This window comes from Paramacrobiotus metropolitanus, unplaced genomic scaffold, assembly GCF_019649055.1.
Source record: "Paramacrobiotus metropolitanus isolate TYO unplaced genomic scaffold, Prichtersi_v1.0 Parri_scaffold0000026, whole genome shotgun sequence".
In the NCBI taxonomy this organism is placed as follows: domain Eukaryota; kingdom Metazoa; phylum Tardigrada; class Eutardigrada; order Parachela; family Macrobiotidae; genus Paramacrobiotus; species Paramacrobiotus metropolitanus.
The window spans coordinates 415,766-438,732 of NW_026570246.1; the positions used below are offsets into that span (position 1 = coordinate 415,766).

At 40.9% G+C, this 22,967-nt stretch overlaps 5 protein-coding genes and 1 non-coding gene across 9 annotated transcripts; 3 read left to right on the top strand and 3 right to left on the bottom strand.

The window, feature by feature from the left end:
* The first annotated feature begins 32 nt into the window (after window positions 1–32).
* Window positions 33–1,842, top strand: LOC129587811 (uncharacterized). The gene has a single exon (XM_055481734.1). It carries the CDS (start codon window positions 183–185, stop codon window positions 1,614–1,616), a length of 1,434 nt encoding a protein of 477 aa, XP_055337709.1. The 5' UTR covers window positions 33–182; the 3' UTR covers window positions 1,617–1,842.
* A 354-nt stretch (window positions 1,843–2,196) lies between these two features.
* On the top strand, window positions 2,197–4,643 carry LOC129587734 (histone H3-like centromeric protein cid). Of its 2 annotated transcripts, XM_055481614.1 has the most exons (4): window positions 2,197–2,518; window positions 2,699–3,173; window positions 3,723–4,228; window positions 4,338–4,643. In XM_055481614.1, exons 2-3 carry the CDS (start codon window positions 2,729–2,731, stop codon window positions 4,223–4,225), a joined length of 948 nt encoding a protein of 315 aa, XP_055337589.1. In that variant the 5' UTR covers window positions 2,197–2,518; window positions 2,699–2,728; the 3' UTR covers window positions 4,226–4,228; window positions 4,338–4,643. The 2 variants fall into 2 exon arrangements, with proteins under 2 accessions (XP_055337589.1, XP_055337588.1); XM_055481613.1 differs by having other exon boundaries at window positions 3,723–4,643.
* A 622-nt stretch (window positions 4,644–5,265) lies between these two features.
* LOC129587687 (zinc transporter ZIP13-like) lies at window positions 5,266–9,641 on the top strand. The gene is made up of 8 exons (XM_055481539.1): window positions 5,266–5,958; window positions 6,235–6,336; window positions 7,075–7,202; window positions 8,214–8,282; window positions 8,384–8,522; window positions 8,893–8,957; window positions 9,061–9,230; window positions 9,294–9,641. The coding sequence occupies exons 1-8, from the start codon at window positions 5,766–5,768 to the stop codon at window positions 9,370–9,372; spliced, it is 945 nt and encodes a 314-aa protein (XP_055337514.1). The 5' UTR covers window positions 5,266–5,765; the 3' UTR covers window positions 9,373–9,641.
* Trnal-uag (transfer RNA leucine (anticodon UAG)) lies at window positions 7,886–7,966 on the bottom strand. Its single transcript has one exon. It is a non-coding gene; the product is annotated as a tRNA-Leu (tRNA).
* LOC129587688 (uncharacterized) lies at window positions 9,486–15,911 on the bottom strand. 3 transcript variants are annotated; one of them, XM_055481540.1, is made up of 4 exons: window positions 15,657–15,911; window positions 15,228–15,335; window positions 13,566–13,935; window positions 9,486–10,326 (listed from the first exon to the last, which is right to left on the bottom strand). In XM_055481540.1, the coding sequence occupies exons 3-4, from the start codon at window positions 13,825–13,827 to the stop codon at window positions 9,923–9,925; spliced, it is 666 nt and encodes a 221-aa protein (XP_055337515.1). In that variant the 5' UTR covers window positions 13,828–13,935; window positions 15,228–15,335; window positions 15,657–15,911; the 3' UTR covers window positions 9,486–9,922. The 3 variants fall into 3 exon arrangements, with proteins under 3 accessions (XP_055337515.1, XP_055337517.1, XP_055337516.1); XM_055481542.1 differs by lacking the exons at window positions 15,228–15,335; window positions 15,657–15,911 and adding an exon at window positions 14,196–14,331; XM_055481541.1 differs by lacking the exons at window positions 15,228–15,335; window positions 15,657–15,911 and adding an exon at window positions 14,088–14,111.
* Window positions 15,912–16,647: 736 nt separating this feature from the next.
* LOC129587767 (pendrin-like) lies at window positions 16,648–22,836 on the bottom strand. The gene is given in 15 exon segments (XM_055481665.1): window positions 16,648–17,031; window positions 17,686–18,118; window positions 18,439–18,630; window positions 18,709–18,882; window positions 19,124–19,174; window positions 19,176–19,469; window positions 19,634–19,663; window positions 19,665–19,796; window positions 20,164–20,266; window positions 20,440–20,504; window positions 20,574–20,773; window positions 21,083–21,147; window positions 22,053–22,098; window positions 22,168–22,200; window positions 22,464–22,836. Coding segments are annotated over 15 exon segments (2,130 nt in total). The 5' UTR covers window positions 22,669–22,836; the 3' UTR covers window positions 16,648–16,924.
* Between the last annotated feature and the right edge of the window lie 131 nt (window positions 22,837–22,967).

Here is a 22,967-nt window from a genome sequence, read left to right on the forward strand (position 1 = left end):
GGAAACTGCGGACTTTACGAGGGTACGCTCAATCCAGTCACACGCATCCCATCATAAATATCTATATCAGTTTTACCTTGTACAGTTTTATTTTTAATGCGGTGCGAAGTGCGAACGCAGCACTGTAAAACTGCATTGTTTTGTACTGCTTCCGTGTAAGTATAGTACTCGGGGAATCAGGAATGCTTCACGTGGAGTTGGTTAATTTGAGTAGCAAGATTTTGGACGGGAAACAGCTGGCAGCGCTGATTGATTATCCACTGAAATCCAACGATCCACTGCTGATTGATACATCCGCGCGCTGTCCCTGTGGTTCTCCGCATCCGCAAGCCTTGTTGTCCTTCCAATCTGTGGCGGCTTTCATCCTGAATCAGGTATCTCTTCCACAGCTTAATTCGGATGCTGTCCTGCAGTATTTATCGTTGTCCGTGCAGTTGTGCCACTTTGCGTGTTCCATACGGGAGAAACTCCGTCAAAGTGATTTGCACATACTTTCGATATTTTATACTCGCCTGTCTGTTTTATTCCTTCATAAACAGCTCCCCTTGTGCACCGAGGAATTGTTTCAAGACTGTTTGATTCAGAATTTTGTTTTGTTCCCGAAAGAGATGACTGCTTTTGCGGCGAACTCTGAAGTGTCGCTGCGAGTTCGTCTGCAAGTTGCGGCGCGCTTCTTGCGCAACAATCCCTCCACTCCCTGCGAAGAACCTGTCCAATTATTGGCAAAAAAATTGCTAACCGAATCCCAGTGCGGGCTGGATACGAAATTGGCGTTCTTGGTAGCTGCGGCGGAAAATCAGCATCGAAACAGCCTGGCTGCGATTATCGATGCTCACAGCGAGGAAAATGATGATTTTCTAGAAAAGTGCATCACAAGTGACGGTCCTTTGAGTTTTAACAGTTGCCTACTATTTTTGGACAAATTTTTGGATTATGCGGGCGAAATGTATACGCTGAATAAAAACGTGGAATCTTTCACCGGAATTGCTTCATGGATTTCACAGCATTCTTCCATAATTTTTTCTCCAAAATCCATTGAACTGGTTAAGCAGACGACGCTCGTTCCAGTGTCCAGCTGTGTTTGCGTGGAGATTCGGAAACTTGTCTCGGTGTTGCTCAAGGCGGTGTGTATCTGTGTGCGACAGATGGACAGAAAAGAAATCGGAGAAGACCTGATAAATCTGTGCAGTGCGTGTCCGGAGCATCCAAATGCGTCATTTCCATCGTTTCTGTGTACCGTGTTCGCCCGTGATGACGAGGGGCTGTGCGAAAGCCTGTTGTGCATGCTGCATCTTCATGTTTTGCTCCCGGCCGATAAAAACATTCCCAGTCCGGAGTTGTGCTTCCAAGCTCTGTTGGCCATGGTTGCGGACGATCATTTTGTATTTGTCTCGTGGATTGTCGATAACCAGACGTGCTTTTTGGCATATCTCGTCCAGTATGTGAAATATCTCAACGAAAAGACGGTTTCCCAACGAGAAAAGGATGTGTTTGGGAAAATAATGCAGAGTTTGACTGCGCTGGCGGCGGATGGAAAAGTTCCGTTTGATGTTGAGCCCTTGACGCGCCGGTTGCGCCAAGTTCTACTTCAGTCGGAAAAGGAAGAACAAATTTAAAACTGCTACAATCCTGAAATACTAAGTGTTTCCGGTATTTTTGTATATTTAGTAGTGACACTTTTATGTGGCGACAATGCTGTTGTTAGCAGGTGATTTTATTTTTGGAATGGTGTGATATCTATTACTGTAACAGTTTTTTAATTTTTGTTAACAAGTACAGTAGTGCCAAGTACAATCATCGCAGAAATGTCATGCCTGAAATTATGTAAATAAATACTTAAGCGATTTGCTCTGTGCAGTGTGGAAGTTTGCTGATGTTTCCTTTGATAATGAATTTTTCTTTTGTACTTTTTTTGTTGCACTAATAAATCACTCGAAGGGAAATATGAAAACTGCAACAACATGGTTAATACTTAATACAACAAAAAGTTCTTATTGTTAACTGTCAGTTAAGAGATTGATTAACACAATTTAAATTACAAAGTTCGAAAATTCATGATACGGTACAGTACTTACGTCTTACTGTACTTAATCAAATCCGGATGCTGCGAGTCGAACACGAAATCCGTGTCGAGTTGTTGCGTCAGTTATGAGGCCGCTTCATTTCTCTCTTTTGCTGCTATCAGTGCTATGTAGTTCGCGGAAAATTGCAAATTGTTTTTGCCACATGAAAGAATTTGGCAAAAATCGTAATATCCTAAATGTTCATGGGTTTCGTTGCATTGATTAAAATATGTTTTGTTTTTACTGAAACAAATAATGAGATAATAATTAGTATAAAGCGGTAAAACTGCGGTTTTGTGACACTTGCAGCCGGACGATTGATAATTTCACATTTGGAGCTTGATCTGCTACAGTGCTACCTGTAGCATGTGTATGGCTAACGCCTGCCGCCTGGGCCATTATCGTTCCACTTGTTGATTTGCTTGGCAAATTGGTTATTATCATTTATCATCAAAGTAAGTCTTTTGTTTCTATAATTCTAGAGAATTTTGAGCATATTGTAAATGTACATGCAGCGTTCCTTTGTAATCTGAGTAGATAATATAATAATATAACACATGGTTGTCGAATTTGAATGACTGGTGTCAGCAATGTGCGCGAACGATGTGCCTGATCTTTACTGAATTGTGTTGTAGGTCCATTAATTTATATTTTCTCCTGTAAAAATGCCACGTCCACCAGGGGCCGGTGGTCCGCGTTCTATGGGAATAGGGAGAAGAATTCGCCGCGAAGACACCAGCAGCACCGAAACGGGTTCTGCAGAGCGCTCGCAGAGCCATGTCAGCAGTATTGTGGAGCGTATGGTTACGCCCGAGAATTTAGGTGAGAAACCACCACCGAGACCGATGACACCCATGCCCGGGGACAGCGATGAGGAGGAAAATAATGATAACCAGGACGACAGCGATGATCGGACCCCCGTGCCCAGTCGCGCCAACGCCTCGCCTTCGAGAAGTCCCAGTCAGTTGGACACGGTACGCCGTGCAAGACTGGCGCGCAAGACCGTCCAGCCTGTCAAGCGCCTAAGCGACGCCTCGCCACGCTCTGTACAGCCATCGCGACGATCCCGCATCACGGGGCGAGGTGTTTCCGCGCTTATGCCGCTGCCAAGTATGCATTTGTAATAAAAAAATTATTGTAGATATTGGCTTAATAATTTAAAACAGTATGAACAGTAAACCTGTGCATTTTGCGGCTTCTATTATGCGCATATATATAGCGCATTCTATTATGAAAGATATTATTTTTTGAATTTAAACATTTCTCTTATATGCATAATGCCTTTGTAATTTGCGGTTTATATAGCGCACCATAATATGAAAAATATTATTTTCGGGGTTTGATAATTTGTAGTTTGCGGTTTATATAGCACATCCACCGCATCATAAAATAGGTTTGAGTTTGTTTATAGTATTATTGTGTGTTTCAGCCTTAATAATTTAATATGTCTAAACTATGAATCGTTGTAATTTGCGTCTTATGGTTTATGCAGCGCTGAGCGCATTATGTTTTAAAAAATTAAAACGGAATGCAGACGTGAGACAGCACTTTAATTACAGTATCTACTAATGTCATTATGTAGAATAGATGTATCGTTGAAGTTGGTTAGATACTGTGTATGTTGCATCGGAGTGAATTTATATAAATATAATTCAACAGATGGCTCACCACCTCCGTCATCCTCTCCATCCGGAGACGGGGGAAATGGATCGCAACCACCCGACAGCCCTCCATCTGAGCGCACTCCCACTCCGGTGCCCCCTCCTGCATCGAAATCCAAGGCCCGTAAACCATCCACAGCTAAGCCCGTACGCGGTCGACCAACCGCGCAGAAAATTGCTCTGGGACGCCCGAAAGGCGGACGTGGCCCCAAACCACGACGATCGCGCGTGCTGCAGGAAATTAAGAAAATGCAGCGGGGTACGGAGCTGTTGTTAAGGAAGTTGCCCTTCGGTCGTCTGACCAAGGAGGTCTCGCAGAAATTTGGAGCATCGCCGTACGACCGTCGCTGGTCTGCTCACGCCCTGCTGGCCATGCAGGAGGCTGCCGAATCGTACATGGTGACATATTTTGAGGATGCAAACCTCTGTGCGATGCATGCGAATCGAGTGACTATTATGCCGAAGGACATGCAACTGGTGCGCCGGTTGCGCAAAAACTGAAAGGTGAAAGCAGTACCACAGAAACCAGCGCATTTTTTTTGAGTAAACTATGATTGAAAATAGTACATGAAGTGTCATGAATTGCCCCTATGAATTGTTTCATTCCTGTCAGGAAGACTGCGTTCCTATCAGCTCAGCTGCGCTGAAAAGCCGGGCTTGGACATTTGCCAATGCTTGGAGTATGATAAGCTTTTTGTCGTTTTTGTTCTTTTAAATTTCTACCTGTGCCAATATTTTGGTTGACGTTTTAGAATGGTGCTCACTTGGTGTTAGTTCCAGTTTCTTACCGATATTTTTTAGTGTATAATAATGCGTTGGATGATGTATCAGATTGTTGTGAGGATTGTTTTCATGAGCATTTGCTGTTAGCAGCAGATTATGTTTGTCAAACCGGCTTTGTTATTTATAAAAATTATTTAAACTTCTTTAAACAGTGTCAAAGTTTTGCTCTTAATTCGGCGTTTCGCACACTAATAGTAAAATGTGGACGCGCGATAGTGACAATACTAGTACGCGATGCGTAGGGCCGTATCCCGTAAATTGTAAACTCAGACCTGTTTTAATAAACGTTGAACGATTGACCTAAACTTGGTACTATCTGTTAATATAATAAATATTTTATATCACTAGAAATTGGAATGTCTTCCACAGTCGTCAAATTTTTGCGTTACAGCTTGCAGAAGGGTCCGTGGTGGGCCTGCTGGTTGTTAATTTTAAACGTAATTCTCGGTGAGCAAAATACTGAAAACAGCGAACGCGGCTACGAATACAGTTGTTAGAATTTACAACTTTAACGTTAAACAATGCAAAAGATAAATACTGTGTATTGTGAGCAGATATGTATCGATATAATTATTATGTATTGAAAGATTCGAAACACGAGTAATTTGAAAATATTAAGGAATAGCGGAACAGGTATGTAGAATACACTGTAATAACTGATCGTAATAACTAATAAGTTATATCCATATCCGGAATCCTCTGACCGCGAGTGACGTAAATAAAGCTTGCAACCCAACAGCTGACAGCCACACCACAACCACAAACGTCATCGTGTGTTTGACTGGCTGAACTGAATTCCCTACTGTCTGCAGTGCGCACATCTAACAATCAGATTTTTTTAGCTTTTTCCACTTATTCTTGTCGAACATTTGAATTAATCAGGTCTATGCGATGTCCGTTCATTTGTTTGTAGTCTAACAAGACTACCATACCACGCTTCACCACCATCACAGATTGCTGACTTTCGCACCGAGTATTATTTTGCAGATTTCGGCTTTATACTTTGTTGCTGCACTGCTGTATTCTACCGTTTGTACGGTGTTAATTTGCAATTGTCTGCTGTTCGTGCGTAACGCGAAAGTGTGCCAAGTTGCCAGCGCTGTTAATTCCACCTGTTTGTGATCTGGTTAAATTTGCCTGTTATTCTGGCCGTTTCTTTAAATCGCAATGTGAAGAAGACTCCGCGTATTAAGTGCCTGCTCTAATTGCTCAAAGTTCGTGTGATCAGCGCGTACGCCAGACGCCGTAATATTTTAGCATGACGACGGAGTCCTGCGTGGCGCTGGCAGGCGGCGGGAATTCCTGCGGAGATGCTGGGGATCCGCTGCACGCTGTCTCCTTGAGCAATGTGTGGATGTACTCCTTTATTGCCACCATCCTGGTCAGCCTTTGCGGCGTGATACCCATTGTTTTTATCCCGCTGGATGGCGCGGAGTCCTTGAATACTCCAGGTATGGTACACTGTACGCTTATTGCGAATGTGTAATATTTGGCCCAAGGAGTTTGCAGTTGTTTTTTTTTTGATTTCTGAAGAAGAGCGAATCGTCTTTTCCTTGCTGTTAAGTGTTAAGTGTCAGTTTGCTGTAATCACACATGTGGTGCATACATCGTGGAGCGGTATTTTCGGTTCGTATATAATGTACCAAGTATTCCATAAGCTGTAGGTCCGCTCATGTCTTACAAGCAGTTATAATGAATTACTTCTGTTGGAAGTTTTTGTTTTTTAGGTGGAACGAGTAAATTGCGCATGTTTCTGAGTTTCGCTGTTGGAAGTTTATTGGGTGATGTGTTTTTGCATCTGTTACCCGAAGCGTGGAGGAAATGTTCGGGTACGAGTAATTTAACTTATTTTGCATTACTATTTTGTATATTTTATTTTGTATTGCATTACTATTGTATTGTATTGCATTTTACTGTTACTGTCTATTACTGTTTTGTATTGCATTACTATTGTATTGTATTGCATTTTATTTTGTATTGCATTATTATTTATTACTATTTAGTCCTAAAATTAAAATGTAGTGGCAGTGTAAGATGCTGTAAAATTAATACTGTGCTGTGTAAAGTACCGTGCTGGTGCAGTCTCAGCTTGCTAATCGTAACTGCTGATGGAATTATTAACTAATGAATGTTTTTTTTTTGTAATGCCATAGTTGCTTGCGGTTTAGTGCTTATCATCGATAAATTGTTTAATGTAAAATTGAACATTAATTTGATGTTTTTAATTTTGATCATGCTTCACACATTATATTGCATTTCTTGTAAAATAACGTTTCTGGTTCTTTGCACCTTTTAAAGACGTTGCAATTTGCAGACCTTCTACTGAAAGGACTGACACATGGCCTGTTCTGATTATGATTTCAGCTTTCGTAAATTATTAATAATATCAAATTAAAAGCATATAAGTATGCATTTTAAAGTTTTTATAATCTTATCTTTGACTTTGCTGCTTTATGTCCTTATACGATATATACAAGTATATTTGGAATGTATTCAGCATTGTTGACTATATGAGATTTTGGATGTTCCTGATGGTCATTATTCATTAATAGCGTGTCCACTTCTAGGTACTCACGCTCATCTGATGAATGGACTGATGGTGATTTTTGGGATCTTGTCGTTCAGCTTTGTTGAGAAACTGTGCGAGAGCACAGTGGAAGAAGAAGAGGAAGAAACCGCAACCACACACGTGCAGGTATTTTTGAGTTTTGATAACGCTTGCTTGCAAAAAAATTCCTAGTAATTACTAATTCGTAGATGATTTTTATTAATTACCTCAGTTATCTGTCACAATCTTTACCCAGTTATTCTTAAAAAAACGTTAAAACAGTATTTGCAAGTCGCGCTGACTGTTGAAAACCAGCGGAATTATTATACTGGCTGGAAGTACCGCAAATTTACTGCGCAGAAAATCGATCTATGATATTTTAACGCATTAACATTACCTTTGAGCCCGGACTGCCGGACGCCATGACATTTTTTATGTATATGAATTTTTGTGGTATCCGCACTTCTTTTTAAAATTTCGCGCGAGATTAGAAAAATAATTCGTCGTTTTTACACGCGTTGCGATGTGATACTCCATCAGTGCTGAATGCTGATTACGTTCCTGTACTGTACTGAGTCACAGTCTGAGTGTAATGTACAGTGGCACTCCTTTGCGTTGGTGCAGTGGCACTCCAAGTGGCAGTCTGCTACCACATTACGCTGTTCGTTTCTGTCGATGTGGCAGCTACTGAGACCAGCGCGAAAATTTAAAAAAATGCTTAATCTGGACGTGGGATACCTTTTTCGCACAATCATTTAGAACAGCAGCCAGGATCTAGAGGAGCGAAGTTATTTCTGACTAAAAAAATGCATTTTAATGCGCAAAAAATTTGACAGCGATGGGATTCGAACCCATGAATCTTACGAAATTGGAGCCTAAATCCAACGCCTTAACCACTCGGCCACGCTGCCACATTATAGGAGCGTATGTGATATTGTCGATGGTACTGAGCCGGTTCAACAGACGCCTAAATTAACAATTTCTCAGTAAAGATAAATAAGTACAAGTATCGATCGCATTGGTACTCGTACATTCAGAATCGGCTACGGTTAACCTTTTCATTTTTCGTGAGGATCATTATGTGGATGCGAATAATTGCGAAGTTTGATTGGGATGTTAACTAACGTTGCTGATTTCGAGAAATTGGTTTTTTTGTAGAATGGGAAAGCTTCCGGTGATAATTCTTCTTTATCCGAAACCAAGGCGCCGGCTAAGGCGGCAAGTTGGGTAAGGTCTTTTGTATTTGTTTGCTTCGTACCTTTGCAAGTTGCATTGAGATCCACATTCGTATTGCTTACATCACTTACATGGATCTTTACTTCCCACAGGCTACGGGATATCTTAACCTTTTCGCTAACTGCATGGACAATTTCTCACATGGTCTGGCTATTGGAGGCAGTTTCCTGGTGAATTTCAAAGTCGGGGCGCTGACAACTCTAGCAATTTTGCTGCATGAAATTCCGCACGGTAAGTCGAATGTTTATGGGTCAAACCGCGTGTTGCCACTTACCAGTACAGTTCATCTAGTTTGCATAATTACGTTTCTGTAATTGTTCATGCGGTTCTTGATATTGTTAGTTAATTTAGTAGCCATATCGAAGGAAATTGTGGTGCACTGTATCTGAGTGTTATTTTTCCAAATTTTTTAATGCAGTCGTTTCCATTCTTTTGACGGTGCGGTTAAAACGTTTTATATAGTGTTTACCTTGCACAGGTAATTTTTTTTATTACTTTTGGATCGCACGATAAAATCCTGAGTGATAGTTATTTCCTTCGAGATTGTGTGTGGTATTGATGTCAAAAGTTGTTTTCGTTTTTCATGTGTTGTTTGCTGTAGAAATTGGAGATTTTGCGATTCTTGTGCGATCTGGATTTAGCAGAAGAGGGGCAGCGAAAGCTCAGGCAAGGAACTGTCATAAAATTATTTTAAGTAATTTTATAAGACGTGTCATGCAGCTGGGACAGTCGAAAAGGCGACATAGCGTAATCAACCGTTTTTATTCAGTTTTTGACGGCTGCTGGTGGTTTGCTGGGCGCATCAGCTGCAATCTGGTTTGAATCAGCGGAGAACGTCCAGGAAAGAAGTTCTTATATCCTGCCATTTGCAGCGGGCGGTTTTTTGAATATTGCCCTTGTTAATCTGCTGCCTGAATTGTTGCAGGAAAAGAGGCCCATGTAAGTACTTAATTTGACCTTCACCGAATTTTAATTGCATTTTAAATAAATCTTATTTCGTAGTGAATCTTTGAAACAAATGACCTTCCTGTCCGCTGGCGTGTTGGTGATGGCGACGGTGACAGTTTTCTTCGAGTCTTAAATTCGATTAGGGAAATAGACAGCGCAGTTTATTTATGACCTTCGTTTGTTGGCAACGTTTGTGATTTCATGAGATTAAGATGCTTTTTGTGTGCCTTTGCAACTCGAGGAAAATTTTTATTTTCCGATGAATTTAATTTTTATATTTGAATTTTTTACGCTGCATTTCTGAAGTCAAGAACGCGAATAAGTGTTTTCAGCAATTTGTATTTAATTAGAGCGCATTTATGACGCAAAAAGCCAGGGAAAAATTAAGCTCAAATCATACAGCACAACATTCCAACCGCGCGCTGTGAATCTAATAGTAACAGTGCTTTACAGCGACCGGCTGGAAATCAGAAAAATAAATTAAAACAGCTGAGAGACACGGAGAGAGCACTGAGATTACTCCTCAGCAGCAACATAACCGACGCGCGAAATCATCTGCCACAATTAAAACACCACACTACATAGGCAAAAACCCAAAAAGCATAAAATTCTCTTCTGTTAATCATAATATCAGAACACGGAAAGCAAACGGAAATAAAAAACCACCCATTCAGCCCTGTTGCTCAATATTCCGATGGAGTGAGGACATTGATATCCGACATGGAGACAGGCATTTTCGGCCGCGGCTTCGTCAGCAAGCGCGCCTTTGTTAGTCCTTGTAGACTCTTCATGTCCTCCTTCTGATGGAAAAATGTGGCCTCCTCCGCGACTTGGCTCTGCCGCGACGACGGCCGTGTTAGCCAGCCAAAGAAGCCGGTACTCTTCGATTCATTCTGCTGTATGGGATCCGAAGTTAACACCCGGCGCAACAGCGAGGGTGATCCGGCCGGTGTGTCCCTGGGCGTGGCCGAGGGGGAATCACAGGTGTGGATGACCGTGCTGGGGATGCTCAGTTTCGAGAATGAGCCCGAATAGTCATCTTGTGAATCATCGTGATCGTGCCCGACGGTAAATGATGGTTTATTGTCTGTAAAATAAAAACCAATCCAGGTGTCAAGGAGAGAATTGCTCAAGGCAGGGAATTATCTAGTTGGAGGCCTGTCAAAGGCGACCATGCATGCTGTGTCCATGAATCATTTGGCGTATACAAGCCGCAGCGATGTATTCACGATCAATCAAACCATTTCAGTCATTATTGCTTTTCTCAGGAAAAGGGTTTATTCGCAGAAAACGATCGCGTTATTTTCAAGTATCGATCTGCGGCTGAAGTGTTCGCGAAACACCGAAAATTCATTTCTTCTTACAAAAAAATAAGTACAAATCCAATTTCTTATGATTAGTGACCGCAATAAAAAAACACAAGCATACGAAGTCAGAAAACCATCAGTATTCATAGAATTATGACTTACGAATACGATTCAACACGCCGGACCGATATTTTGAAATTTCGCACATTGAATTTCAAGGGCTTCGTTTTTCAAGAGTTACTTCAACGTAAGCTGCCGCCAGAACCACATAAAAACGTGCGCAGAATGAGCAGAAAAATTTACTGATCTATTGTAGTGTTAAAACATGAAACACCTAACTACATCGAAAGATCAAAACAATCAATTCCCAAAATAATTACGAAACGGCTTGGCGCTTTCATTACTGTCATTATCTTGTTGTCACAATCTACTTCGATTACTCGGGATAATTTGATCCAGGTTGTGTCTCGAGGAAATATGCGGTATCACTGCATAATCGAAGATGTTTACATCAACCTCGCCGTAAAACGGTTTATCGTCTGCGTACAGCCACCGAAGCAAGCTAATCGACGGAACGGTGTTTACGAGAATGAACCCATCCGTAATGTGCTGCCCTAATCTCGCCCTTATCCGGCACTACCGTTCTGGCAATTAAAATCCTCGACAACAACCTTTCCACAGAATAGCCGCCCCTTGTGATCCTGGCGAATTACCATACACACAATTCAAATGTAAACACGTTTGTTTTCCAATATTCATGGCAAATTACATAATGATCACAAATCGTGCTTATTCAGAAACAAGTTATGCAACCGCAGTTCCTAAGATTTTCCAGACGGTTTCGTAATAATTCGCAATTTCGCACCACGTCTGTAGTCTGTACCACTTAGACTTTGTAAACGGAACCAATCTATCAAGAAACTGAAGCAGTATTAATTTTCGCAGCAGTATTAATTTTCGCAATTTACAAATTTAGGCTTCCCGGACAATGTAAACCGAACAGTTCAAAGGGCACGCAAAAATGCTACCACTGGACAAAGGTTACCACGCATAACTGGTATCGATCGGACAGATTTGCCGTTAAAACTGGCAATATACTCCTGCAGTATTTTGACCTTGACGGGTTATGCAAAGGGTTTACTCGCTTTACGCTTTATCCAGGCGGCAGCATCCGCCCACATCACATTATAAATTATAGCGATGCACATTTAACATAGCGAATCAAGAGTAAGCTAATGAAACTGGCATTAATTTTAGGATTAACAGTAAAACCTGGAACTGCAGAAAAAACAAAAAACAGTATAACATACGAAACTGCGAAAATTATAATTACACACAGCCTTCCATAAATTATTTTACTGTATTACTTTACGGTAGCTTCATTACGAAGAGCACGACGTCTCTGAGGCAATTCAATTTCATTATTTATGTAATCAAATAGTCATCTGTTAAAAAGTACACCCCTGACTGGTGAGAAACGAAGAAATAAATGACTGACGATTAATTATTTCACTCAACTTCAAAACAGTTTTAAGGGCACAAAAATTTGGATCTTTGGCGCACAAACGACTCTAAGATCACACTGAGTAAACTTGTAAAATACCAACATATGCAGTACTGTACGCAAATTTCAGATTAAATCAATCAATTTTGGAGAGAGAGCAAATCAGAAAAAAATATATAACAACAATAAGACAAAAGCGTGCGACACTTGCTGACGCAACTTAAGAACGAGAACGTGCGGCACAGAAACATGGCGCATTAATTTTTATGAACGAAACGTACGTGAACAATAATAACTACGATTTCCTAAACTGAACTACATAATAAAAAGTTACAAAAAGCAAACTTCCAAAACAAAAATACATACAATAGTTACAAGTCCATAATTAGCCAAACAACTACCGAAAAGATAAAAAAATGGCCTGATGCATGCCTAAGGTATATCGTGAGCAGTGAGTGCGAACTGGATCGCTTCAATGACATCATAGAATATCGAGCAACTTACTGAAAGACGGGCAGAATGGTGGAACTGTTTGAGCAGGTTCCGAGACTACCATTTTCAAAGAAAAGATGTTTGAAAATCAGAATACTTTGATAAAAAAAACTCGGTTGTTGATACAAAAGTAAAACAAAACAAACTCACGAGCTAAACCTAAACGCAACAAAATGAAACTGAAAACGAAACGCGCATATTATTATAGTTCTTGAGCCCTCACGTGAAAGTGCGATCGATAGAGTTCGCGGCATTTACGTCAGCACGTTCATAAAGCCAGTAGTCAGCACTTGCACACTGAACGGCAACATTTGGTACGACCCACTGTACTGACACACCTCCCACAGTCCCGCACCATGCGCGTACGTTTAGTTTCCGTGCCACTCGAGTTTGCCAATATTTACGCATTCTATCTCCTGTTCCTGTATTGTCGTGTACGATAAACAGTTTTCTCGCAGCTTAACCACGAAAACAAGTCGATAAACACGAAGAAGTTTAACGAGCATACGATATGAGTTTATAATTCGCAGAAATCAGATTTTAAATATTCCACGTCGAAGACAGCCAACGTAATTTTTAACATTTCCCTTTGCAGCCCATAAATAATGTGCTCGAATAGGAGAATACCAAAACATTACAGTAGTTACAAATATTTACCAATGAAGTGCTTCTAGCTAATTATATGTATGGCCGTGCCTTATTACAGTCTCGTCTGACGGTATAAATACTGATTTTACTGCTAACTGCTAATTTTTAATCCGGAGCAAAGGATAAAGAGAAAACCGAAAATAAACATCACATCACACACCCCTTAATAATGCGTATTAACAATAAATACAGCTAACCACTGCATAGCAACGATCACGTTGACCATGTTGCTAACTTTTTGTTTCCAAGATTGATAAGCACGCGACGGTCTTGTTCCACAGAAATCTCAATCAAAATTATGCCCGCTAACTCCTCTCACGGTTACTGTGACTTCGTCTAAGGACAAGTAAATTCAATTTCTTAAAAGCATCTTACCGCTATGCAGGAGATCCATGTTCTTCGTTGGCGATGTTGACAGGCTGAAGGCGCTCAACTGTCCGTATTTACTCGGAAGCGGATAAAACTTCATGGGAAACGGATTCTGATGGGGAGGGGGAGATACGGAAATCACCGGGGAATCAGCATCGAGGTTCGCGTAACGATTAATACCCAAACGGAGATTCGGCGCCGTGGCTACCTGGCGCAACGAGGAGGGTGTGTTCTCGGTGGGCGGCGTTAGAGTTCCGGCTTGCGGCATCGTGGATTTCCACCAGCAACCACCGTGTCGTATGTAATAAATTTATGAAACACTTCGTCGAACGGCAAGCGCTGACTCAATGCACGATAAGCCGGTCCAAGGATGTGTCTGTAAAAAAAGACCAGCCATATAACTTTGCCTTTTGTTTTTGCCAAATGTACCGAAAAACGAGGAAAATCTACTACAAAACAACATCGTGCATCGTTCGAACCGGTCGCAAGTTCGATAGCAGGGTTGCTACAGGCTACGTGTCTACGTACAAGCGTGCTGATCAGACTACTGTGATCGAAAACGAGAACGATATTCGAGAGGATCCGCTGGCCACCTCACATGAAACCCAATTAACAAGCCCACTTAATGAATGCTACCTGCTTCGCTGCTCGTGATATCTGAATAAGCAAAAACAAATTACTTCCCTCCGACTTGTGACATGCGAAATCCTAGCTGCCCAATTAAATGACAAACATTCTGCACATCATCACGAGATTTTTAAATATTCTCCAGCTGCCTTAATCAACAAACTGCACGGTCATATTTGGAAACCCGCGAAATATTCCAAACTTGAGTCAGCGTTATTCACACTGCGCATCGCCATTGATTTCACGATTCACTCCGACGTCACTGCAGCTAAATCAAATCAAGCGTTTATTAGGCTAACCTTTACGTAAAGTGCCAACTGGTAGTCTGTCGGCTCCGTCCGTAAAGTGCAATTTAAACTCGTTCACTGTCGGTCCACAAAAGCATCACGAGATTTCGTTTGCCAGTTACCAAACCGCATTTCACGGCCGGTGTTGAAATGCTCGAGCACAAAAGCATGTTCAACTTGGTGAACGGGCCGGGGAACTATTGATGGTAAGAGAAAAAGACCGACGAAATCTATCAGCGGTAATTGATTGGGTGCTTATCGTCTGCAAAGAACTCCATACAACCCGCTGAAAATCGATCAGACGCACACACCCTTCGTTAACTGAAAGCCTACAGAACAGCTCAAGATTCGAGCTAATTGAAAAATCCAAGTTATCACTAAAAAATGCAACTGTTACGATATAAATTAGTCATGTGCGTAAACGCTGATCGTGAACAAAAAGCTATACATACCTAAGCGCATGATTTCATAATAAAAAATGACAACATTGGAAACTGGGCATTACAGTGATTACATAAGCGGATCTTTGTGCTTTCGCCATCGTGATTATCACAAAAAATCTGCTTCCTTTACTGGCTTTACAAGCGGATCAGTTACCACACTGTTCAGTGCCACCGAATATGTTTGAGAAATCAGCAGCCTGCCTGCACTTCAAGCTGAAGTACTTGCGGAAGGAAATACAAAAGTTTAATGCAGAAATATGAATACTGTTTAAACTTTTCCCTGACATCGATATTGACAATTCTATTCGTACCGTAAACAAATCTCCGGAACGGAACAAGCTGAACAAATTCAACGTCACCAATCCAATACGCCCGCTGCCGTCGCAGTTAGAGCCGGAAGGAAGAAACAATACAACAATCTAGGAAAACATAATATTATAATCATAACCTTTATTAAAGCCAGTGAAACCCCGCTAAACTTTTGAAAAGTTAAAACTGGATGAGTTCCGTATCGCCAACACTGCCCAACAGTGTGACTACTACGTTAACAGAAATCACCGAAATATCTGTTCAAGCCATTACCATTACGAATGCTGAGATATTTAAAATACATTAATACCAACAATTTCTTTGAAATTTAACCATTTGGTTTTGGACTCCAAAAGTGACAAATTCTCAAAATTATACCTAAATCGTAGGCCTGCATTGAACTTTCGAAAACCTATCTCCAAGCAGCTTACCTCGCACAAAGCCAGTAAATGGCGTAGACAACATCCACAGTCCAGTCTTCAAATTTCGTATAAGGCGACAAAGAAATGCCTTTCACTAACTATAAAAGCTTCAGAATTTGTAAGAAAAGAGCAAAATAATTTGAACGATCAGGTCCTTGAACTCACAACCAACAACGTGAAAACTGCGCAAAATGCAGGCGAGTACCGTAAAAATCTCCGTAGAACATTTGCAGCTAGCCAGACATGCTACTCTAGACATTTGCCGTTTACGGGTAGGACAGCACGCGGTAGCGTAAACCAGAGGAAATCTCCATTCATGTTTCTCAGCATGCGTACGTACAACAGCGCAGACGGCGAAGTGACGTGCCGTATTCCAAAGAGTCACTTCCGATTTCGGTATAGGCTGATGCAACACACAGCAAGTGACGTCGAGATCGACGTCTGGGGCGGTTGCCAATTATTTATTCCCACAGTTTCACACAAAAGTTGTCTAGTTTTATGTTTTTGTAACTTCAAGCACCAAATCATACGAATTACTGATTCATTGTGCAATAAAAAACGTTTTTGTTATGAGTTAACTTAAAATAAAAAGTTTTCTACTAACTTGCCCAAATAAAAAATTATTCCAGGACCGTTTATTTTATGTAACACGACGTTACACTAAACATAATATGAAAAACATATCTGTGTACAGAAAAATTTCCGATTTATCATTTTAACATACATTAGCATACATACATTTTAACATACATACATTTCCGATTTATCATTTTAACATACATTGTCGATACGGTTTAAACTCTAAACTGCACACGAATATGAAACGGTGTGTACTGTGTAGCTCAGCAGCTGTTGATTCCATGCTGATTTTATTTTTAAAATTAGACGTTAAATGTCACTTAAAGTTTAAACAACCCTACAATAAGCTTTAAAAGCGTGATTGTGTGAGAATGTGAGCAAAGCTACAAATATCAAATATTACGAGAACAGATTTCGTACTTTTATTGGTTCGGTTTTTGCAGTTTTACATGAGGTCAAAAACGTACGGAAACTTTCTACGTAGGATATACTTCTACAACTAATAAAGCTCTGTCCAGAAGTTTTTGTAAACAAATAAAAACCACAAATCCACCTAGGTCTACTCTGTAGTGTGGATCTGGATGCAAAAATCACAAGGTTAATAAAAGCATCTGTGTTTGATTTGTGAAACTGGCATGCTGAGCGCAAGATATTTGACGAAATAAAAATAGTCAACCCTGAGCAAATTTAGTCGGAAGTTAACCCATCGGTATGTTGTGGAGCGCTTCAAGGACACTGCGGACGAAGAACGGCGCCGGATCCAAGGTTGAAATTCCGGACAAGATCAGCACATCTCTGACGCTATCTGCAATGTACATATAAACAAGTCTTACAACCGGCAAGAGTTTATGTCCGTTTGCACGCTATCCGTAGTACGATTTTTATAAGACAACAGCTGGAATACCAGCGGATATGGCGTCACCATCGTCACGCCGTAATGCCGCTGTTACGTACGTCGTTTTACCATTTATATCACATTCTGTCCAAATAAATAAATTATGTATGAGTACGTTGTACATAACAAAACAGATAATATATGTTTTGTTATGTACAACGTACTCATACCATAATTTATAAAATGTATACATGTATATGTATATATACATATAGATATATTGTAAATGTATATATTTATAGTATATGTATCATACATAAAACATAAAAAACTATAAAATAACCTATCACTCAGGTTTGTTAGCAAGATACATAATATAGAAATTCTGTCAGTATATGAAATTTTTTGTGTATGTATCATGTATGTGTGTATAATATTAATTAATCACAATTTATATCTAAATACAAAATTTATATAGATATTACATTACTTATTCAGCTTAACTAGACAAGCTTTATTTATTTTATTAACCCATACTTTTGGCGACATAAAAAACAAATTAACATATATAATAACAACTGAAATAACATTAACTATCCAATAAAATAAGCGCTTTTACTGTACCCGTGCATGCTGCAAACATGAGCTGCAGTCCCTTTTTTCCGCATTCCGCGGCCAGCTGTTTCATCTGCTCCGCACCCATGACGTCAACGAAGCTAATGGCACTGCAGTCGATGATGATGGCCCGCAGTGGATAGGGATGGCGTTCGTGATCGGACAACAAGCTGGTCTGGGCGGCGTTCACTGTCCCATCGAGACGGATTGTGTGCACGTTGCCCCCTTCCGACAGCTCTTGTAGTTCCACGGCGTCGGCGTAATGCTCACCGTCGCCGGCAGTATTGCGCCGATGTAGAGTGTCGACGGGTTCCGGTGTGGTGGCCGGCTCCACTGTCTCGGCTGCAATTTCCCGTTTGATCTTCTTGACGAAGCGCTCGGCGTTTCCGCTGTACAATGGTCCATACAGACGGACGATCTTAACACCCGGCATTTCGTCCACCTTAACATACAATCAGCATAAAAAACACATAACTACCGCATACGCGCATACGCTACCTACAGCTACCGCATACGCGCTAAATGCTAACAATAAAAGCAGCAAATCCATATACAGTAACGCTAACAAAATACACACTCAAATTGCTTTGGTTATGCCACATATATTAATTCTAATTAATAAACTTCACGCAAGCAGAAACCGATAGGAAGCAGCAATTGCATACAGGCTTGTAATAGCAATACGTACAAGTATATTTATATGCTAAGCATGGTGCATTTTGTGCAGAACTGATATCGTTTATTAGATAACTATAATCTTACGTAGTTCTTTGCGTAAAATTCTGACTTGACCGGTTGTATGTCATCTTTTGTTCCGCGAACACGACCCAGCCAGGCAACTTTCCCGTATTGCATACGGAAGGCGAAGGTCAATAGTGAATACAGAACCCCAATGGCCAGACCCAAATCCACATCTAACAGCAGAGTTCCCAGAAAGGTCACGATAAAAATTGACTGAAAAAAGAAGCCAATGCACATTCCGCAGGGAAGTATGAATGAGTAATGGTATAAAAATTGGCAGTGATTTCGTACCGCATCAATCAGGGAGATTTTCCATAGTCGCACAACATCTGTCACTTGCTTGAGCATCCCAATTAATGCCACCATAATCACAGAGCCCAGAACGGCACGAGGCAGTGGCTCGAGGTATTTTCCAAGAGCCACCAGGACAATTAATACGATTACAGCTGACACGTAGCTCACCACCTAAAATGTTCCAAAGCTATACACGGACTAAAACATGGGCATGAATTTCTCGTTCACACAAGTTAAATACGTATTTTCCATTTTAGACCGTTTGAAACTTATATAAAAAGCCACAAAGTAATCGGTTCACGGTAATCGGCTGCAAATTTGAAAAGTTTAGTTGATTACCGATGTAGAAATTCAACGACGAAACAAAATTACCAGTGTAATTTACGCACTGGTATTCTTAATGAGCAGTCACCTGAGTGGATCCACCTACGGATTCTTGAACTGCACTACGCGCAAGCGCTCCCCGTCGCGGGGATGCTCCAGAAGAATGCACCGAACACGTTGGCCGCGCCGAGTGCAATTAACTCCTGGTTGGCGTCGACCTTGTAATGGTGTTTACTAGAGAAGATCTTCGTCAACGAGATGAGAATGGCCGAGGCAACAATGGCCAGGCTGAAGCTACGGCCCAGTATTTCCGGTATAATCTTGTAGGATGGAACTTGCGGTGCCGGCAGCCCGGTGGGAATGCGACTGACCGTTGACACACCCCATCGACATGATAAGTCCAAATAATGCGAAGCCAGTGTTGCAAAAATTATCTGTAACGCAATCGACCAGCAAAATTAAAAGTGCTCTCATTAGCTGTATATATAAAATACAATACTATCTGATTCGATTCGCAGAACAAAACCGATTGTATGATGATTCATGGCGATAACACAAACAATGGTCAACACACCCACACGGGCAGCCTCGACCTTACCACTATCAGTTCAATAGGAAGTGGGATTTTTTATGATCTTCATGATACGAGGATTCTGATTAATGAACGTCCGGACCAAATACAGTATGGTGATGCAGATTATGGAAACTATCAGCGTCGGAATATGGACGGTGGTGATTTGAGCGAAGAAGTCATAGTAAAACTGTAATTTTCAAAGGCCATGATTCAGCTTACGTAAGGGTATTTGGCTATACAAAAATGCAACACAATCAGAATTAAAGATATGCAGCAAAATTCACTTTTAGTATAAGCAACCATTGTGAGACTGCCACTGAATGGCATAAGCAAAACTTTACGGATGCCAGTGAAATCTTAAATGCGAAGGTCCACAACGCCGTAAAATAAACCAAATTTCAACTGCAAAAATTTCCCAGACCTCCTGATTTCTGCTCTTTTATGCAAAGGACGTATAGTAAATTTGTATTTTTCTAGAGTGAGTAATTACAATGACACAGTTAAACCCACCAATACAAAATAGCAAGCATCCGTTTTACTACAACATTGCTTACGTAAATCAGCTTCAAGGGTCCATAGCGTTCATTCAATCCGCGCATCCCAAAAACTAATTTCACTTGACTGGTAAAGACGTGAAAAGCTGCCGCACATGTAAATCTGCTTCAGAAAAAATACTGCATTAGTAAATACGTATTTGAAAGGCTGCTTGCCTCGATAAAGGATTAATGAATGCTGTTTTAAGTTGTAAATGTATGTGCAGGTGCGTACTGTGCTTAGGTTCCTGCCAACGCATGCATTTAAGTTACTAACAGTGCTTGTACGCTGCGTACCCTTTTACAAGATGATCAGAAAGGAAGACCGCTAGATGACCAAATCGGAAAATTCCGAACAAAATCTGTAGAATGCAATTCCGCTTATTACCGCGGCAATATGACAAGTTTTGCTCAAGTGCGGTGACCTTTACCTCCCATATTCCTGTAGCTAACGTTATCGCCATCATGACTTCCACTCGAATTTCCATAGGGACCAAATCGTTTGGTGATGACTGTGAAGAATTCGTATGAGCCTGTCCTGGTGTACTGACGTTACTGCGTGACGCATATAATTCTCGTCCAACTGAGTGGACAATTCCACCGGTCATAAGGCTGGTCACCGCAAAAGTTCCTACAACATTTATGCATGTAGATGAGTCTGTGATACTGCAGTTGTATGGTATCTGTACTTTGCGCGCAACAAAAATACTACGAGTAATGCAGCGATGATCCGAGAAATAAGGGCAGCTTTACCAAAAACTTAAAACTAGAACGTGCAATCGATTTTAGACCAGCTTCTGCGGGCACGGCATGGCCGGAGCGTAGGAGCAGTAATGGTAAAACAATGCCGGTTATTGGAAGTGGTGAAGTAGCGCAAATCTAACTTTACGTAAATCAATATACGAGTATATATGTACAAAGAAAACATACAGATACGTACCTACGGATGCATGCTGAGACGTGCATATGAGCGAATAGATGAGCACCGGAAAAAAGGAAGTATATCTAAAACCAAACTTTATTAAAGCATAAAGATAAGTAAATATTATAGTGAAATCGTGATTGACTATCAAGGTCCACAAAAATCGGCTGGAACAACTGATTTGAAGCCAATGCAGAAGAAACCAGAGTAACACAACTTCAACGTACACTGGACGAATTACAAAGTACACAACAGCCAAGCCAAAGTCACCAACTATGAAAAATCCACAGAATCATTTTTGCACAACTTGAATATGAGGGTTCACAAAAATATTGGGAGACCACTCTGTTCGCAACCTTTCTCATCAATTTACAACCTCTCGCACTGGCTTTTACTCCGTGCAATACCTTTAGGCCGCATTGCTTTTTGTACCATTTATTACGTTTTAGTTTTTTCGCTTCGCTACCTTTCGCTTTTCACGTTCTCCCATGAGCCCCAGTGGAAAGAATTTCGCAATTTATTTCCGTACTATATGCAAAAAGATCACATAAGAATACTGTAGCAGAACTATGCAAACCTAAATTACTAGATTCTGTGTCCAAAACTCGACTGCGGAGAAAACATAATAATAGATCTGTGCGCTATTTGTGAAATATTTGTAGCAGCATCGTTTTACGAAACCCTAAGAAAACTTGGATAGAAATAATTTTAAAACAAACTGCTGTGGCGGAACTTAAGCAATAAGTTCCATTTCAACACTTGCCGGTAAAACAGTTTAAAGGATTTCAAGCCAGCATCGGAAAAGATTGCGCACGCTATGAAATGCAGTGTCAAAAGTTAGTGCACGGAGTGAAAGGTAGTGCGAAAGGTTGTGAACCGATTGAAAGGTTATTGAAAGGTGGTGAACGGAGTGGTCACCAAAATGTTGGCGCTGCCTCAAATCGGACAATACGCTGCTGAATATGAGTGTAATTAATAATACACTCACAATCCGTATATCGACTCCGTGCCAGCGAGAACTCCATACGCCATTCCTGCAGCAGTTAAGGGTTATCTGTATTAATTCATCGTTTTTAATTGTTGTAAGGTGGAATACGGAATACCTTGTGGAATATTTAAGATGCCGACAGTAAACCCTGCAAAAAACACCGATGTCTGGTACATGCCAATGTTTGCTCTTCCACAGGCACTTTCACACAACGTTTTATAAAGATCTTTTCCGACAAAAACACAAGAAAATTTCCTACAGCAAGTTACCTAAAACCTAGGGGCAAGAATTCCTGCGGCCGGCACGTGAAATGCCTTTACCCATTTCAAAGGTCATCAGTAGATGAGTGGTGATATTAATGTTTTGTTAAGTGGTGTGTAAGCACAATGTACCGTACATAAATGCACTAACCAGATATCAGATCTCCGACCAAGCATTTCTTGATGTTATAATGGAAAAGCCAGTCGGTGATGGGCAGTATTCGGTAGAGAATATCGCGAGCCACTTTGGGAGTACACTTGGTGCCATGGATTCTGCTGTGCAGTCGTGACCGCAACTGATTCACTAAACGACTCCATGGTGTGGCAATGTGCGGTTCTTGCTGGGCTTCGCTCATGATAATAAACTAGCACTTCGTACGGCAGTTCCATATAATCGTCATAAGGTATGCAGAATTTTTGTGGAACCGCGCTATTCCAGACTTGCGCACCTATGGGCAAAAAATGGATTAACTTAACAATAAGAAGAACGTCTTTGTAATGGTTTTCGATTTTCGAGCTCTACTTTGGCAGTAACATCTGTAATAAATGATGCCGTATGACTCCAGACTTTAGCCATTTGCGCTTACAAGTTTTGGTTGGTATTACACTATTACTGTTACCAATAAATCAAACGCCTCGCATCACTAACGAGCTT

Bases quoted from the DNA above. Each gene is read 5' to 3' on its own strand.
- LOC129587811 (XM_055481734.1), top strand. From the start codon at position 183: ATGCTTCACGTGGAGTTGGTTAATTTGAGTAGCAAGATTTTGGACGGG.
- LOC129587734 (XM_055481613.1), top strand. From the start codon at position 2,729: ATGCCACGTCCACCAGGGGCCGGTGGTCCGCGTTCTATGGGAATAGGG. The intron at 3,174-3,722 runs GTATGCATTTGT...ATAATTCAACAG, and splicing joins CGCGCTTATGCCGCTGCCAA to ATGGCTCACCACCTCCGTCA.
- LOC129587687 (XM_055481539.1), top strand. From the start codon at position 5,766: ATGACGACGGAGTCCTGCGTGGCGCTGGCAGGCGGCGGGAATTCCTGC. The intron at 8,283-8,383 runs GTAAGGTCTTTT...TACTTCCCACAG, and splicing joins CGGCTAAGGCGGCAAGTTGG to GCTACGGGATATCTTAACCT. The intron at 8,523-8,892 runs GTAAGTCGAATG...TGTTTGCTGTAG, and splicing joins GCTGCATGAAATTCCGCACG to AAATTGGAGATTTTGCGATT.
- LOC129587688 (XM_055481540.1), bottom strand. From the start codon at position 13,827: ATGCCGCAAGCCGGAACTCTAACGCCGCCCACCGAGAACACACCCTCC. The intron at 10,327-13,565 runs GTAAGATGCTTT...TTTATTTTACAG, and splicing joins CATGGATCTCCTGCATAGCG to ACAATAAACCATCATTTACC.